This window comes from Dryobates pubescens, chromosome Z, assembly GCF_014839835.1.
Source record: "Dryobates pubescens isolate bDryPub1 chromosome Z, bDryPub1.pri, whole genome shotgun sequence".
NCBI lineage: Eukaryota > Metazoa > Chordata > Aves > Piciformes > Picidae > Dryobates > Dryobates pubescens.
Genome location: NC_071657.1, coordinates 15,982,103 through 16,000,373, shown reverse-complemented (window position 1 = coordinate 16,000,373; position 18,271 = coordinate 15,982,103). Strand labels below are relative to the sequence as shown.

The window sequence follows — 18,271 nt, the reverse complement described above, 5'->3', positions numbered from 1 at the left end:
GTGAAAGCAAGCGGTAGTCACCGCAGCCCTCCGAAGCGCCCACCTCAGCCCAGTCAGGCTTCCCACTGCCAGTACCACCGCCGCCGCCTCCTCCTCCCTCCCTCCTTCCCTCCCAGCGCGGCTCCACAACGCCGGACCTAACCGGGACCAGCGACGACCGTGTGACCACGACCCCGCTGGCCCCCCCGCCACACAGCGCGGGAGGAGGCGCCCGACGGCGGGCGCAGGCGCCGCAGCGCTTTTACCTCAGCGCCCTCGCTTCAGCGCCATGGCCCGCGGGGGGCCGGCGGCGGTTGTGGGTGCAGTCGTTTGCCTTTGCTTCCTGGCCCCGGCGGCTGAGGGCTTCAAGAAGAGAGGACCCAGCGTCACAGCCAAGGTGACTGTCGCCTGCGGCCGGGGCGACTTTAAAGTCCGGCCGCCGGCTTGAGGCGAGTCGGGATCGGTCGGTCGTGAGGGGGCCGCGGCGTCTCTTTAGCGGGTCCCCAACGGGAGTGTTTATCCTGCCAGCTCTGCGCCTGTTGATGGCGGTTACTGCGGGGGAAGAGGCCGCCTAGCTGCTTTTTGCCCCCATTTTATGGTGTAAAGCTGTTCCGCGCCTTCCTGGGCTGGATTCCGGGCAGAAGGCCCCAGCGGGGTCGGCTCTGGGGAGGGCTTGGACAGATGCCCTAACTTTCCCGTTTTATAAATGTCTCGGGGTGGTTTGCTGAATCTTTTTGGTCATGCCCTCTTTCTGTAGGTGCTGGCACACTTCAGATCTCCAGTTAGCTAAGCCTGCCTCTGGCATACAGAAAGAGTAACTTTAAGATTCGTAATTGCATCCTTGTTCCTGTGGTCTCTGTGATGCTGGAAACAGTTGACGGCTGTGTGGTTGTGACCCCGTTGCACTGAGCAGTGGGATTTTCACCACTCTGGGGCTCAGTTGTGCCGTGTTTATTTTTTTGCTTCCCCCTTCATTGCTGAAACTCCTGGTAGTGCGAGACGTTATTTTATTTCATCCTTGGCTTGTGTTGCCTCGTTGCAGCCCATGACAGGCTTGGGCACTTGGTGTGCGTTAGAACTGTGCTGGCAGCGAAGCTGTGGAGCAGGACTCAAGAGTGGCTCAGTGTTGCACATCTGTCTCCTTTGTGGTAGGACTGGGGCTTCGCCGTGGGCATATGTGGTAATTAGAGATGGCACTGCCCAAGAGTCATACCTGTGGGCCTGGCACCGGGATGGGAATGCACTCAGTTATCACAGCACACTGGCATTTTTTCTCAATACATTTTTACTGGTGCAGGAAGTGGGATACCAAGTCCTGTTTTGGATAGAGTTTATATTTTTCTGCCTCTGAAGTGTCTTGTCAGCCTACACTCAAAAGCGAGTGGTGGTGTTGGTGAAGGATGCCTCCAGCAGGACAAAGCAGGGCCAGATCTACTTCCCCTGGCATGGCTGCAGCTTCCTAAGTCACAGGTTGTGCCTTTGTCTCCGAATTTCATTGCCACCATTATCAACAGCTGTCTATGATTTCATTGTCATGAACTTCCAGTCCATGATTTTTTTTTTAGGGCTGTAATCTCTTATACTTTGGTTGCCAAATCATGTTCTAGCAATATATTTCAGTTTAACTGAGCATAAAGTACTTTGCTTCTTCAGACCTTTAGCCTGAGATTTCATTTTGTGCCTTTTTCTGATTCTTAGATTGTGAGACATTGAGAATTGCAGCTGCTGACTTCTCTTGCCCCAGACAGTCATAATTTTACAGATGTTATGCAATCACACAAGTTTTCTCTCTTACAGCTTGCATAATGTAATTTAATCTAATCTTTCTTCATGCAGAAGATATTCCAGAGCTCTGAGCATTTGTGTTGCCTTTTTTCCTATGTTTTTTTAGTTTTGTTTTATCATTCTTCACTACAGAAACCAGAATAATGTGTAGCACTAAGTATGAATGTGCAGTACAGATGTATACCATGGCATGCATATGCCCATGTCCTGTCCTTATCTGTTTTTAATTATTTCTAATGTTCATTTTCATTCTCTGACCCTCACAACACAAGAGCCAAACTTTTCATCAGGGTGACTCCAGATGTCTTCTCTGACTGGCAGCTGATTTAGGACCCCTAGTTGTGGATGTACAGTCCTCTTCCACATAGAGTATTTTGCATTTATCAGGAATTCACTTGGCATTATGCTAGCTAGTCTCTAGGAAGCATGAGATCTTTCTTTTACAGTCAACTTCCTCCCTCCTCCCCTGCCCCAAATAATTGAATACTCTTGGCTGTTTTGTTCATTTTGATACACACCATCTTGGGTAAATCATGTATGAGCATGTTCATGAGAACCAACCATTATTGGTGCACACTTTTCATTTCAGTCTTGAAATATTTACTACAAATTTTAAATAAGATGAAATAGTTATATTAATAAGACTGAAAATTTATAGTGTTCTTCAAGAGTTTTTGGCAAAGTATCTGGCCAGATGTTTACTGGGATTTGAGTTTGCTGAGCTGACCAGCTCACTAATGTCTACAGGCTTTTTGACTTCTCTGAGAGCATGAGGAAATATGCTTAAATGAATGTGGCTTCTCTGTGTAAAAATGGCATTCAGGGCTACCAAATATTTCCACATTTGATTTTGTGGCCAGAAATACACATGGATGTGTTATGTGTTGCATAATTAGGAGGCACAGAACTGTCAAAAAATCACTGAGCATGTAGCATAGGTATGTGGAGTGCTAGCAGGAAGACAGGTGTTCCCAAATGCACGATAAGCCAAAGCTACGCTTTTTGGAAGTACTAGGTTAGCTACTTAGGTGAGCAGCTCTGCTTGAATGAAGCCTTCAGGCAGGGCTAGGATTAGTGTTTATGATGAACTTGTCTCATGTGCTCTGTGAAAGTGTTTGATGTTACTGCTGTCTTGGTAGCCTTGGCTGTATTTTTCATATATGCTTATGTATTTCAGGCAGTCTTCCAGGCAAAATAAAATGCAGTTAGAAAAGGCAGGCAGGGAATACCCCTTACCTAGATAGCCCTGGCGGCAAAATTTAGAGTTGTGTTTATAAAAATGTTAAGAAGTTAGTGAAAGTGTGCTGTTAATACCTTGGGAGCCATGCATCTAAGGAGTGTATTATTTAGTGCCAAGAAAATGAATGAGGTGTATCAAAAGGAATTTTATTTTCTTTATAGGGCTTTTATAGCATTAGCCAAAAGTTCAACAGTCAAAACCACATGAAGGATCAAGAAACAGTAGAAATGTTTAGTAGGAGAGTGTGAAAGAGGCATTCACATTGGAGAGACTGTGGTAATTTTTTATCATTATTGGACTAATTTCTTAGCGTTGCAGACAAATAATATTTGGTTGAGTGCCACAAGGAACAGCAAATACCACATCATAGGAATACATATTGCTGTTTCCTAGAAGTCGTAATAGTCTTTATGTAACTTTTTTAGAACTTCAAAATGCCTCATTTCCTGACAGCTGTTCCTATTTTCAGTAATTCTTGGAACATTTTTGCACATTCAAATACACATTCATGTAGTCTGAACTATATTAAAATGCTTTATAACTCATTTGCCTTTTTGAAGTTGCTTTTTAGCAACATCTACGTTGAATCTTTTAGGCAATCAGCTGAATAATGTGGACTGATTATATCTCTGTAAGGCTTGAATTCATGTTCAGGAGAGTGACTCCTTACTTGAGCTCTAGGATTTTCTTCCCTTCATTGGTCAAGTTTAATGAAATTTAACCTATATCATATACATACTAATGCCTAAAGCAGTGAAGATTATGAGTGGATAGCAAACTATCGTTTGTAGGGAGTGTCAGTTCCTTGTTCCTGTTCACCACACTGGAATAGCATTGAGAGAGCACAGAGAGAGTGATTGCCCACTGGAATGGGCTGCCTGAGGAGGTGGTGGGGTCGCCGTCGCTGGGGGTGTTCAGGGCAAGGCTTGACAGGATGCTTGGTTGCATGGTTTAGTTGATTGGGTGGTGTTGGATGATAGGTTGGACACGATGATCTTGAAGGTCTCTTCCAACCTGGTCTATTCTATTCTATTCTATTCTATTCTATTCTATTCTATTCTATTCTATTCTATTCTATTCTATTCTATTCTATTCTATTCTATTCTATTCTATTCTTCCTTACTTTCTTGTATCATCTTTTCCTTACAGTTTTAAAGATGTGTGTCTGGGAAAAATCTTGGACTCTACCTCCAAACTTGTGATTCAGCAGTCTAACTGAGCCTTTTAGAGCACTAAGAATCAAAATGTATGGTTACCTGTTCTCAAACTGTTTTCTACATGATCCGATTTCTGTAGCTCTGAAATTAATTTAACAGCACCCACAGTAACTGAAGGATATTAGTAATATTGACCGGTCAGAAGCAGTTTCTTGTCACCTTATGCTTTCAAATCTTGACCTTTTTGTTGTGCTCATGTTTGTATCACCTTTGTTCTCTTACAAAACAATGTTCAGGTGTTCTTTGATGTGAAGATTGGAGACAAAGATGTTGGCAGAATTGTAATTGGATTGTTTGGAAAAGTTGTCCCAAAGACTGTGGAAAACTTCATTGCACTGGCAACTGGAGAAGTATGTTTGCAGTTTTCTTCCACTGTATACTTTGGCTTGGACTGGGAAGTAAATATTGGTTTAATTCTGTTTGAATTCTGAATTGAAAAATCTTAATGCAGTGGATCTTGGACAAGAGTGCCATCCCCAAGACTGTGCAGTGGTGTGACTTCTCAAGTCCTTGGGGCTTGGTTCACAAGAGGCAGTTACAAGATGGTTGGACATCACCACCTCATGTCATTGCTGCCGTGCATATCTAGCATGTAGAAGTACCATGGTCAGATACCAGTCAAATAAAGATCATGGCTTTAATCATCTGAATAATACCATCTTGGGGGTAGTGTAGCCCAGCTGCATTCATGAGCATCTGCTTCTTGCCAGTATCTGTCTCCAGTGGTGGTATATTCTGTCAGATCTGGCCATTCACCACAGGCATATTTCCATAGGCTGGGATGTTACATTAATGTAAAGAATTATTTCATTCTCTTAGAGAGGATACGGATACAAAGGAAGTAAATTTCATCGTGTGATCAAAGACTTCATGATTCAAGGAGGAGACTTTACAGCTGGAGACGGATCAGGAGGTAACATGCTTAGTATCTTCCAGGTTCCCTTTCCTTTTGTCAGATGCCTTCTGAAATGATGGGCAAACCAGCATATTGGAAAAATAAAATAATTGGTTTAGAACATGTAGTACTTTTGCAATCATCTTGGAACATAAGCTGCAAATATTTGTGTTACCTGATTATGTCTAGAGCTTTCTTTGTCCTCAGTTTTTGCAGGTAGCTTTTTTTCTGTCGGTGTCTTGTCCCTGTTCAAGAAGCATGGCTTTGCATGGTGGGCTGGAGCTACACAACCAGCCAAGTTGCTCGTACAACCTGCTGTCTCCAAAAGATGGATGTCTTCATCCTTCCCCTGCTCTGGCTTTTGGACAGCACTTCCTCCCTGAGGCACTCATTGCTTGCATGTGTACGTGAACCAGTTCAAGTCATCCAGCAGAGAACTAATCCGTGATGAAGCAGTGGGAGCACATAGAGGGAAGGCAGGCAGGGAAGGAATAGGGTGCCCTCTCTGTCCTCAGTTCTGTGGAACCTTCTGAAATGTGCTATGGAGGGAATTTCAAAACAGAGGTATAGAAATTAGAAAATGAGGGTCACACCTTCTCCCCTTTTTTCTTTTACTAAACTTAAACCCATAAACTTGCTAGTGGTATGAATTCTGGCTATGTGTACCACTTCTCCCTCCTGAGTCTTTAGAAGATGCTCTGGCCAATGAGGGCAATCCCTTGCATTGCATGCATTCTAGCTTCTGATTTCTTCTCTTCCTTTGCACGCACATTCTTCAGGTGCTACGATTTCAACTGTCTGTGTACAATGTTAGTGATTTCCCTGCTGGAACAGAATGGAAAACACACATTCCTTTTCCTTTCAGTGAACAATTGGGAAGGCTAAAACATCAAAGGCACAGTGTTAGCATTAAAGGTAGGCAATGTTTGTTTGGCAGCTAGTACTGCTTATTGGGATAGTGTCTGGCAGTGTTGGGAGCAGTGTCCCTGATGTGCTAGGCAATAATGACAAATAATGAGACAGCCTTCTCTTTTCAAAGTAATGGTGGCTGAAACATGTCTCAAATGTTCTTTCTCTGAACTGTTTGCAAAACATCAAAATCTGCATGCAACGATTGAACAAATCCACAGTGAGTCGTTTAGGCTACTATTTGTCTTCATATATTTCTAAACATGTCTAAAGCAATTTTTATTTAGGAGGATAAGCTGTAAAACTTAAGACTAAAATTGTCACAAAACACGGCAACCTTATTTTTAGTGGCTATAATTAAGCAATTTAAATTTGTTGAACAGAGTGAAGTATACTGTTGTTCAGTGGTGTATGTAAGCAGGATCTGTGGAGGTACTCTGATTGTTAAATTTGAAGGATAAAACATCATCAGCTTCAAAGTATTTTCTCATGATATGTGGTGGTTTAGCTTATTTTTTTTTTCTTTACTCTGAAAATGCTTTTAGTTACAGAATCACTGACAATTGAACAGTGACTTTCCTGTGCTTACTCAAGCAATGAATCTTCAAGTCCAGAATGTACACTTTATTTTCCCCATTTTTTAAACAAAACCAGGTTTGGTTTATTTTTAATTTTTTTTTTTTTAAAGTTTGCTTTCTTATTTTGTGTCTTAGGAAGAAGCATCTATGGAGAGAGGTTTCCAGATGAGAACTTCAAGCTCAAACATTATGGAATAGGATGGGTTAGCATGGCTAATTCTGGCCCAGACACCAATGGATCTCAGTTCTTCATCAGTGTGACAAAGCCTTCCTGGTTAGATGGAAAACATGTAGTATTTGGCAAAGTCCTTGATGGAATGGTAAGCTAAAAATAGTGGCAAGAAAATATGGACTAATTCTGCCACCTTGTATCTATTTTAGCTTAACTTAAACCATTGAGGGTCAAAACAATTGAGTGTTTATGTAATATGTACATGGTAGAAAATGGTTGTGAGGAGCCTGGAGCTGGATGATTTAGAACTGAAACAGCCAATTGTGACTGCAGAAATGGAAACTTAAATTATGCCTTTGCCTTTCACAGCTGTTGTTTCAGACCACTAGCCACTGAAATCAACACTGACACCATTGCAGATTACAAATGGTCCTCCTTTCACTAACGTTGTAAGCCATGAAATAATTGTATTTCTACAAGCTAGCATCTAATTTTCTAGTGTGTGCTAGTTATGGGTGACACTTTCACTGTTAGCGTTTTAGGAGCATATGAAATACACAAACACATGTCTCTCCAATAAGGAAAAGATTATGTAATCCCCTCAATCTGTCCACATCTGCAAAACTAATCAAAGGCCAAATAGAAGCTTAAAAAAGGTACTACCAACTGATTATACTTTTGGGTTTTCCTTTTTAATTATTCCATTTAATCTGTGTTCTGAAATGAATGGCGGAAACATGAACTGCTGCACTGACCACTTCTTTAAGGAGTTTGAAAACCTCTTTGGAACACTTGCCTCCCACTCCCATGTTCACATTGAATTCAGCAGTAGCTGAAACTTTTGGAGGAGAGGGTTAGTGGACAAATGCCAAAAGACAAGTAGTCAGTATTCCAAACTGAATATACTGCTTTGATTAGTGCCTAGCATGAGGTTGGTAGTTTACCTTCTGTCTGTTGGCCATGGTGCCATGCTAAACTCTTCGTGTATGCTATGCTAAAGGTAAAAGCAGTCATCAGGTTTCTTGAAGCATAGTTATGATGTAGAAAAATAGTTACTGCTTATCTTGTATAATGTCTGGATTCACTTTTCTGCTCATAGGCTGCAGATGGACCATGTATGTGCAGGGCTGATCAGCTGAAAGCATATTTCCAGTTAGAATCACAGAATTGTAAAATCATTTTGGTTGGAAAAGACCTTTAAAATTGTTAATGCTGACAATGATCTGATTTTACCAAGTTTGGTGCTAAACCATGTCCCTTAGCACCACATCCCTGCATCTTTTATACACCTCCAGGGATGGGGATTAAGCCACTTCCTTGAGGAGCCTATTCTAGTGCTTGATAACCCTTTCAATGAGTAAGTTTCTTCTAATATTAGAGAAAAGGCCTTATGAGGAGCAGCTAAGGGAACTGGGATTGTTCAGTCAGGAGAACAGGAGCCTGATGGGAGACCTCATTGCTCTTTACAAGTGCCTGAAAGAAGGTTGTAGTGAGATGAGTGTTAGTCTCTTCTCTGAAGTAACTAGCAGTAGGATGAGAGGAAATAGCCTCAGGTTGTGCCAGGGAAGGTTTAGATTGGATAGTAGAAAAAATTATGGAAAGAACAGTCAGGCATTGGAATGGGCTGCCCAGAGAGGTGGTGAAATTACCTTCCCTGGAGGTGTTCAGAAAACTTACAGACATGGCACTTCAGGACATGGTTTAATGGCCAGAGTAGTTGAATTCTTCTTCTTAAAGATTTTTCAGTTGCTCCCCTGGTGCAACTGAGGCTGTTTCTTCATGTCCTATCACTTGTTACTAGGGAGTAGAGACTGACTCCTTTGGGCAGTTGTAGAGTAACAAGCATCTTTTTGTCCAGACTATACAACCCCAGTTCCCTCAGCTGTTTCTCAAAACACCTGTTCTCCACATGCTTCACCAGCTTCATTGTCCTTTTCTGGATGCATTCCAACACCTCAATGTCTTTCTTGTAGTGAAGGCCCCAAAACTGAATGCAGTACTCAAGGTGTGGCTTCATCAGTGCTGAGTACAGAGGCAATCACTTCCCTGGTCCTGTCTGGTCACACTGTTGCTGATTTAGGCCAGGATGCTGTTGGCCTTCTTGGCCACTTGAGCCACACTGCTGGTTTATGTTCAGATGGCTATCAACCAGCAGATCCAGGTCTTTCTCTGCCAGGCAGCTTTCCAGCAACTGTCCCCCAAGCCTGTAGCACTGCATGCAGTTGTTGTGACCCAGGTGCAGGACCCAACACTTTACCTTGTTGAATCTCATACAGTTGATCTCAGCCCATCAATCCAGCCTGTCCAGGTCCTTCTGCAGTTTTCCCACCCTCAAGCAGATCAATACCCCCAGCTTTGTGGCATCTGTAAACTTACTAAGGGGGCCCTTGATTCCCTCATCCAGATCACTGATAAAGATACTAAAAAGAACTGGCCCCAGCACTGAGCCCTGGGGAGCACCACTTGTGACCAGCTGTCAGCTGGATTTAATTCCATTCAGCACCACTTTTTAGACCCAGCCACACAGCTGTTTTTTCACACAGAAAAGCACCCACCCACCCAGCCCACGAACAGCCAGTTTCTCTGTGAGGATACTGTAGGAGACAGTGTCAAAGGCTTTACTAAAGTCCAGACAAAAAACATTCACAGCCTTTCTCCCATCCACTAAGTGGGTTACCTTGTCATAAAAGGAGATCAGGTTCCTTGAGCAGGACTTGCCCTTCATGAGCCCATACTAGTTGATGTTAGGCTGAACATGAGCCTGCAGTGTGCCCAGGCAGCCAAGAGGGCCAATGGCATCCAGGCCTGCATCAGGAACAGTGTGGCCAGCAGGAGCAGGGAGGCGATTCTCCTCCTGTATGCTGCACTGGTTAGGCCACACCTCGAGTACTGTGTCCAGTTCTGGGCCCCCCAGTTTAGGAAGGATGTTGACTTGCTGGAGCATGTCCAGAGAAGGGCAACGAAGTTGGTGAGGGGTTTGGAACAGAAGCCCTATGAGGAGAGGCTGAGGGAGCTGGGGTTGTTTAGCCTGGAGAGGAGGAGACTCAGGGGTGACCTTACTGCTCTCTACAACTACCTGAAGGGAGGTTGTAGACAGGCGGATGTTGGTCTCTTCTTCCAGGCAGCCAGCACCAGAACAAGAGGACACAGTCTCAGGCTGAGCCAGGGGAGGTTTAGGCTGGATGTTAGGAAGACGTTCTTCCCAGAAAGAGTGATTGCCCATTGGAATGGGCTGCCCAGGGAGGTGTTGGAGTCACCATCATTGGAGTTGTTCAGGAGGAGACTTGATAGGGTGCTTGGTTGCATGGTTTAGTTGAGTAGGTGGGTTGGATTAGTTGATAGGTTGGACATGATGATCTTGAAGGTCTCTTCCAACTTGGTTTATTGTATTCTAAACCTGATCACATGGTGGACCTGCACATGCTGTATAATGGCCCTCAGGATGATCTGCCTGACAGGTGAGACTGACAGGTCTGTAGCTCCCCAGGTCCTCCTTCCAGCTCTTCTTGTAGGTGGGTGTCACATGTGCCAACCTCCAGTCAGCTGGGACATCCCCACTTAGCCAGGATCCTTCATAATAGTTGTCTTGGCTACAAGTGTTTTGTGGAAGGCCTAACAGACTTCCGTGTCCTTCCGTCAGCTGTGCGTGGGTTGCCAGGTAGTACAGCAGTTAGTGTGGAAAAAAACCCCAAACATATACAGGAACTCAGCACAATAATGGTTTTTGTTCAGAAGCTTAAAAAATAGTAATGGTTGGGGCACTTAGTTGTTTATCTGGTACCAGACTTGAGCCACTGGAGTTTCCTTGGCTACACTGAACTCACTCTTTTCTTCTTTTTTTTTTAACAGTCAGTGGTGCACTCGATAGAACTCCAGCAGACAGATGAACATGACCGACCCCTTCAAGACTGTGTGATTGTGAACAGTGGCAAAATAACTGTTAAAGAACCTTTTGTAGTTGAAGTAGGTGACTGGTGAGGCCAGCAGTCAGCATGGAAACTAAAAATCACTTTTCCTTAAGGCCTGTTTTCAACCGGTCTCAACGACCCATTGAAATTGCAGTATGTATCGTTTGCCAAATACCTATATGATATAACCATTTCTTTAACAACTTGTTGGAACTATCACGCCTTGAAATTCAAGACATCCCACTAAATGCTAGATCTTGCAGAAAGTCTTCACAAAATAAAATCCAGTACTTTGCTGTTCCAAGGTTTGAAAATGCAGTAATTTGGTTCTCGGTGGAAAATTTTGCAGTATTTGTTTCTGCCTTTTCAACTGAAAAGACTGTTTCCTGTAACACATTCAGCATTTTTAAAAATGAAAAAAAAAAAAAAAAGAAAAGTAAAATACAGAAGTGTTTTGAATAAACTTTGATTTCAAAGAAATACTTAAATGAAGAGGGTTTTTATTCCTCCCTGTCCCAGAGAATCAACCTCAGTTGATTCTGCAAAATAAGCAGGGGGTGCTGCTTTCCAGATGTAAAGCCAGCAGGGATGGTAAATACCTGACAAGGTTACAGTTTCAGCTGTTGCTCAAAATGCTACAGAGGTCGCATACAATCCTGTTAAATAAGATCATCATTACAAATGGATTAAAACAGAAGAACCCTTGTTTTACAGAAAGCTGAATTTTCTTTTCTAACAGTTTTGCTGTATGTCAGGGATGCGAGTTTAGGTTCATTATTTTTTGTAATGCTGCTAAAATAACCCTTAAGATGACAGCTTAACTGGATAGCTTTTCAACAAGGTCAACATCAGGTATCACTTGGAGACAGCTGTGTTTGTTGGGTGCTATAATGAGTTACGTAGTGCTCCACAGGAACAAGATGTGGATTTTTTTCTCTTGAGTTTCCAGTGGTTTACAACTCTAGATCAAAGAGCAATGCTGAGCTCTTATAAAGGATGCTTCTGCCTGTGCAGTAGGCAGCACACCACTGATTCCTGGAGTGACTTGTTTTCTAAAGGCTGTCCTGGAGGTTGTATGAGGTATCCAGAATCTGAGTAACAGAGTAATATTACACCAAGGAAAAGTGAAAATGCTGTAGGTAGGTATTTGCCTTGGTTCCTCCTGACACATCATTTGTATTTTCAGGGGTGCTTTTACTGATTCACCATCAGTACATTCACCACAGTCCTGGTTTCTCTCCTGAGGGTGAATATGGACACTTTTATTTTCAGAGACCTGTGAAAGTATTACCATCTTCAAAATGGAGCCACATGAGACTTGTCAGGCAGGCCTCTAAATTTGCCTAGTACTAGGCAATCAGACTTCTATTTTATCCTGGTTCAAGTTTGCTACTTAATGGCTCTTCAATTACACTGAATTTTTTCCTGATGAGATAGACCTTTCTAAGCCTAGCATGGTCAGACAGCATGGTGCTGAGAGTTTTAAATGAGCAGACACCCAGGTATTATCTCATGCTTCTTGTGGAGCTAGCAGTAAGATCCATCTCTGATGATACCAGCTCAGACAAATGTCATGTTTGAAACACACCAAAAATACACTGAAGCAGTGCTTTTAGGTTCTAGTAATTTATTTTCTCATGTCCAGTAGCACACATACAAACTTCCAGTTAAATCTGAACAAATACATGTATATGTGTATATATTTATTTATGTATCAGTTTTAGTTTCATTATTTTACTACTTAATCATATTCTTGCTTTAGCTTACCACAGAGCAGTCTGCTCTGTGACTTAAGATATGGAATATAGTTTGCAAGTTGACGTGGAGATGCATAAATGCCATGTTAAATTTGGTAGACAAAACAATTTCAACTGAAATCTAGAGAGTTTCCTGAGAAAGCTGTATTTCATAATGTGGAAGCATGCTTTCCAATAAAAACTCTCCATACACCTGCACCGTCTCTTTTCCACCTGGTATTAAGGAGCAGATTCAAAATCATTTAAGAAAAATTAATAAAATAAGTGGCTTTCAATTTCTTCTTGCTGTGAGTTTTATTGTTTTGGCAATTTCTGACACACTCTTCAGCGCCAGCACTTTTAATCCATCCACTGCCAGCAATGGGTAATGCACTGGGAAAAACATCCTGGTGCGAAAAGGCTTAGTGTAATTTATGATAGAAATCACAGAAATAATTAGTAAAGCATTCAATTTTATTCAAAGGTTTAGCACCAGGCTTGGTAGAGTTAGAAGACAGTTGGACTTGATGATCTTAAAGGTCTTTTTCCAACAGGCAAGATTCTCTGCTGAAGGTTAGTGTAATTCAGTGTATGGCTTTTAGTGTTAAATACCGGTAAATAAAAGGTATAAATAACTTCAGTACTGTCGTTTCCATATTTTTTTTTTAAAGCAATTGTAGTGACATTGGTTTTATTTAAAAAGGTATAATGCTTGAACCTAAACCGAAGCTTGTACCTCTTGCTTCTGAGTAGAATTTTCACATCACAGAATTTTGTTCCTGTTAATACCACTAAAAATTACTTGCTTCCGTTTCTTCTAGCCGTGCACTGCTTCTACCTAAGCAGTAAATGAGGATAGAATATTCCATGTAGAATGCCTTCTATAACTACATTTGGAAAGTCATCTGTGAAAAAAAAAAGAGAGAAAAAAACTTCCTTTCTTATCTGTGTCAGTACAATATAAATGTTTTTGTGAAACTTAACTAGGTAAGGCCTTGTATAATTTGGGTTACTGCATCACTCAACTGTTATCCACGTTGGGGATGTGCTATTAGTAATGCTGTTTCAGCACTAAAGCCACTTTAGTGTAGCAGTGGGCATTGCTTGAATGCACTGCCAGATTTGTAGCTTATTGATTTAAAGGGATGTTCTAATACTTAATGCTGCTAGGCTCCAGCTCTTTATCTGAATCTTTTCTCACAAGGAAGATGGATTACACTGGCAATTCAATTTCTAACAAAATCTCAATATACTTGAAGAAATTCCAAGACTGCTACTGGGAATACTTCAAAGCTGTTTTTCCATTGTGGTTTACAGCAGCGTTCAGACTGAGAAGGCTTGAGGGATGCCTGTACGATCAGAGATGCTTATTTGAGGCAGGAAAATTTCAGGCTGCCCAATCAGCATAAAATGTCACATGTTACAAAAAGTCATCCGGTAATATCTGAAGGAAAAAAACACAGATGTAGAGGAAGCTGGCACTTAATTTTTGTTTGAGATTTGGCATGAAAGAATTACCTCGAACACAGTAACAGAATCACACAGAGGAGTGGCAGGACATACATTACTGAAGTGAAAGTATTTCTCAAATGCATCAACCTCTGTGTTTTTTAATGAGTGTTCTTACACCAGTGGGCATTAAGAAATCAGAAATTTCTGATAACATCTTACAACTTAAAATAGTGAGTAGACTAGGAAATAGATTTGCCTAGAAACAGAGACTATTTCTGATACAGAACTTTCCTCATTAATCACATCTTTACTCCACCTATCAGCCTATAGGATATTCAGAACGGGGAGATGCAACTTTTATAACAATCATTATATACCTGGTAACTTAGATCACAAAATATGTGTGGGGAAATGAGGTTTTATCCCCAGTCCTACTGCTGAAATAATTTTGGAGGTAAAGACTGAATAAAAAAGAAGATTTGGACTTGGTGAGGAGAAAAAAAAAAATGTCCTTACTAGCTTAAAGGTGTTCTCTCACAAGTATTAACAATAAGGTGGTTTCAGTGTATTAAAGATGTTGCAGAGATATTTTAGGATGTTTTAAGGAACTACAACCTTTGGCATAAAAAATACATTAATAATTCTTCCCAGCTTCTCATAGTAAGTCAACATTATAAATTATCTGTTAATATGTTTAATCCAATGATGACTCCTCAAGTTCTGCAAGCTCAGTTATCCCAAAGCACCATGGTAGAATAACCCTATGCTGTTGTCGTTAATGTTAAAGCACACTTGTAGGAGCAATCTGATGCTTTCTAAATTAAATACTGCTGTTCCAGAAACCTTTTTTTTGTTTGTTTTTGTTGTTGTTTTTTTTTTAAACTGGTTCTTCTATAGCATACTATAAATATGTAAGAAAATGAGTATTGATTTAAAAAAATAATACGAATTTTCAGCATCAGATTTACTGCAAGGCTTTGCTGCTTAAGAAACATTTAAGCTTAATACAAATACACCAAGGCACAGTCTTGCAGATCTGAGATACTTAAAGAATCATCAGAACAATAAGACTGAGGGAGCTGGGGTTGCTTAGCCTGGAGAGAAGGAGACTCAGGGGTGACCTTATCACTCGCTACAACTACTTGAAGGGAGGTTGTAGACAGGTGGATGATGGTCTCTTCTCCCAGGCAGCCAGTACCAGAACAAGAGGACATAGTCTCAGGCTGCGCCAGGGGAGGTTTAGGTTGGATGTGAGGAAGAAGTTCTATACAGAGAGAGTGATTGCCCATTGGAATGGGCTGCCTGGGGAGGTGGTGGAGTTGCCATCATTGGAGGTGTTCAGGAGGAGACTTGATGGGGGTGCTTGGTGCCATGGGTTAGTTGTTTAGGTGGGTTGGATTGGTTGATGGGTTGGATGCGATGGACTCTTCCAGCCCAGTCTATTCTATTCTATTCTATTCTATTCTATTCTATTCTATTCTATTCTATTCTATTCTATTCTATTCTATTCTATTCTATTCTATTCTATTCTAATACTCAGAGAATCATCAGAACAGTTTTCAAGTAAGTGACAGGAACTCCAGGATTGCATGTTGTGACACTTTCAGGCTGCGCCTTTAAGAAAGGGACAGTTACTGGAACACTCTCGCTGAATGTTTTGGTATAAAAATGAAAACAAAGATAAGTCTCATTTCATTGGTGGATTGGTAGAATGCAACTTTAAATGTTTAGCTTTAGTTCAGTTTGAATCTTAAGTCAGTTCAGTCTGTCTTTTTTTCAGTCTGTCTGTTTCAGTGTCTCTGAGCAACAGCTGTGCTGGACGGAGTTGACCTTGAATTAACTGAACTAACCAGATAAGAAACTAATTCTTGCATACGCTTTGAGCTAACAGAATTTCCTCCTTAATAATTACCTTTTTCTCTCTCTCTAATCCTTTTTGGAAAAAAAGGGAGGTAGGGGGAGAGAGGGGGTACGGGGGGGGGACACACCCTCCTGGCTGGAGGAAGGAAAGTTTTTTTCTGTATTCCGTTGGGATAGGGATGGGGAGCAGAATGAAGACCCCATAGTCCAAGAGGAGATGATTAGTGACCTGCTGCACCACTTAGACCTATGCAAGTCTATAGGACCAGATGGCAGTCACCGAAGTGTACTGAGGGAGCTGGCAGAAGTGCTCACCAAGACACTTTCCATCATTTACTGGCAGTCCTGGCTAAGTGGGGACATCATAGCTGACTGGAGATTGGCAAATGTGAAACCCATCTACAAGAAGAGACAGAAGGAGGACTCAGGGAACAACAGACCTACCAATCTGACCTTGGTGCCAGGGAAGGTCATGGAGCAGATCATCTAGAGTGCCATTATGCAACCAGATGCTCAGGCCCAGTCATGGGTTCACGAAAGGCAGTTCCTGCTTAATGAACCTGACCTTTTCTATGACAAGGTGGCCCACTTAGTGGATGAGGGAAAGGCTGTAGAAGTTTTTTACCTGGAATTTAGTAAAATATTTGACACTGTCTCCCACAGCATCCTCCTGGAAAAACTGTCTGCTCATGGCTTGGATTGGTGGATGCTTTGCTGGGTGAAAAAAAGGCTGGGTGGCTGGGCTCAGAGTGGCACTGAATGGAGTTAAATCCACTTGATGGCCAGTAAAGAGTGGTGGTCCCCAGGGCTCAGTGTTTGGGCCAGTTCTCTTTATTATCTTTATCAATATCTGGACAAAGGAGTTGAGTGCACCTCAGTAAATTTGCAGATGCCACCAAGCTGGGTAGGAGTGTTGATTTGTTTGAGTGTAGGAAGGCTCTGCAAAGGGATCTGGAAAGGCTAAGTTGATTGGCTGAAATAATTGTATGAGGTTTAACAAAGCCACATGGCAGGTCCTGTACTTGGGTCGTAACAACCCCATGCAGTGCTACAGGCTTGGGGGAGAGTGGATGGAAAGTTGCCCAGCAGAAAAGGACCTGGGGGGGGGTGTTGGTTGACAGCTATCTGAACATCAGCCATCAGTGTGCCCAGGTGGCCAAGAAGGCCAGCAGCACCCTGGCATGTATCAGGAATGGTGTGACCAGCAGGAGTAGGGAAGTGATTGTGCCCCTCTACTTGGCCCTGGTGAGGCCACATCTCGAATACTGTGTTCAGTTTTGGGCCCCCCAGTACAAGGAAGACACAGAGATGCTGGAGTATGTACAGAGAAGGGCAATAAAGATGGTGATATGTCTGGAGAACATTGCTGAGGGAACTGAGACTGTTTAGACTGAAGAAGAGGAAGCTGAAGGGAGATCTCATTGCTCTCTGTGACTACCAGAAAGGAGGCTGTAGTGAGATGGGGGTCAGTCTTTTCTTTCTAGTATCAGGTGGTAGGATGAGAGGCAATGGCCAGAAGTTGCCATTAGATATCAGGAAAAAATTCTTTATGAAAACAGTGGTGAGGCATTGGAATAGGTTTATCTGTATTTTCTCTAGAAACTCTAAGAGTCTAAGTAAATGGAGTCAACTAGTAGAGCTTCTAGACTTAAAACTTAGAATGTTAAAGAAAGGAAGAAAACTAAGTTAAAGAATAACTTCAAAGCGAGTTTGATGTTTTAAGGTCTTTGAATACAGAGAATCTTCACCTGCCATAGGCAATTCTAAATATTTTGTCAAGGCCCAAAGAAGAGTTGTCAAGAGCCTAGAATTTCCTTTGTTTCAGAAGTCATTAATGAAGCTTACTTAATATTTAAATGTCATGCATTAGAAAAGGCTTTTATCTTAATTCAAGTGAAGCGCCACTTAAAAGAGTAACAAAATTCATTATGAAGTTCCTAATGATTTCAAGAGAAGGGAGCTTAGCCTTACACAGAGAGAAGGAAGATTTAATACCATCACAGAACTGCAAAATGTTGAAAAATCTTAAAGCAAAACCTTGCATATGAGCTGGAAACATTAAGCACTGTTTTCATTTTTCAGGATAACTGTATATGAAATCCATTTTCTCTCTCAGGAATGGTATGGAATTAAATGATGTTCGTAATTTACACCCTGCCCTTGAGGAATCTGATTTTGCAATTAAGAGGAGCATTAAACAGCATGATTAAGACATGCAGTGTGGCTTACTCCAAATATTAGTATAGGCAGCATCTGCACCAGTCGCAGATCAGACAGAGGTAACACTGCGGATCCTTCTGCATTACTGTTGTCACTTGGGTCAGGAGTGACTTTGTGAAGTGGCTATCTTTCCTTATTGTGCTTAAGTTCATTGACATTCTGTTTTGCACTCCAGCCTCAAACAGGCATTTAGTCCATGTGACCTAAGTCAAAGTAAAAGCCAAACAAACCTGTATTGTATTTTCTCATACGGACCTTGATCAACCAGGATGACTTCTGCACTCACTACTTCTCGCTAGAACTGTAAGTTGAGTAAGACT

General features: G+C 41.9%; 2 protein-coding genes across 3 annotated transcripts in view; one reads left to right on the top strand and one right to left on the bottom strand.

The window, feature by feature from the left end:
- The first annotated feature begins 203 nt into the window (after nt 1-203).
- Nucleotides 204-11,137, top strand: PPIC (peptidylprolyl isomerase C). Of its 2 annotated transcripts, XM_054178504.1 has the most exons (5): nt 204-376; nt 4,458-4,571; nt 5,041-5,134; nt 6,739-6,923; nt 10,625-11,127. In XM_054178504.1, exons 1-5 carry the CDS (start codon nt 269-271, stop codon nt 10,751-10,753), a joined length of 630 nt encoding a protein of 209 aa, XP_054034479.1. In that variant the 5' UTR covers nt 204-268; the 3' UTR covers nt 10,754-11,127. The 2 variants fall into 2 exon arrangements, with proteins under 2 accessions (XP_054034479.1, XP_054034480.1); XM_054178505.1 differs by lacking the exon at nt 4,458-4,571 and having other exon boundaries at nt 10,625-11,137.
- A 1,901-nt stretch (nt 11,138-13,038) lies between these two features.
- The window catches only part of SNX24 (sorting nexin 24), a 105,333-nt gene continuing 100,100 nt past the window's right edge, over nt 13,039-18,271 (bottom strand). Inside the window, exon 7 of the mRNA XM_054178566.1 lies at nt 13,039-13,324. Coding sequence (XP_054034541.1) covers nt 13,254-13,324 — 71 coding nt within the window. The 3' untranslated portion in view covers nt 13,039-13,253. The remainder of the gene's footprint in view (nt 13,325-18,271) is intronic.

Bases quoted from the DNA above. Each gene is read 5' to 3' on its own strand.
- PPIC (XM_054178504.1), top strand. From the start codon at position 269: ATGGCCCGCGGGGGGCCGGCGGCGGTTGTGGGTGCAGTCGTTTGCCTT. The intron at 377-4,457 runs GTGACTGTCGCC...AACAATGTTCAG, and splicing joins GACCCAGCGTCACAGCCAAG to GTGTTCTTTGATGTGAAGAT. The intron at 6,924-10,624 runs GTAAGCTAAAAA...TTTTTTTAACAG, and splicing joins GCAAAGTCCTTGATGGAATG to TCAGTGGTGCACTCGATAGA.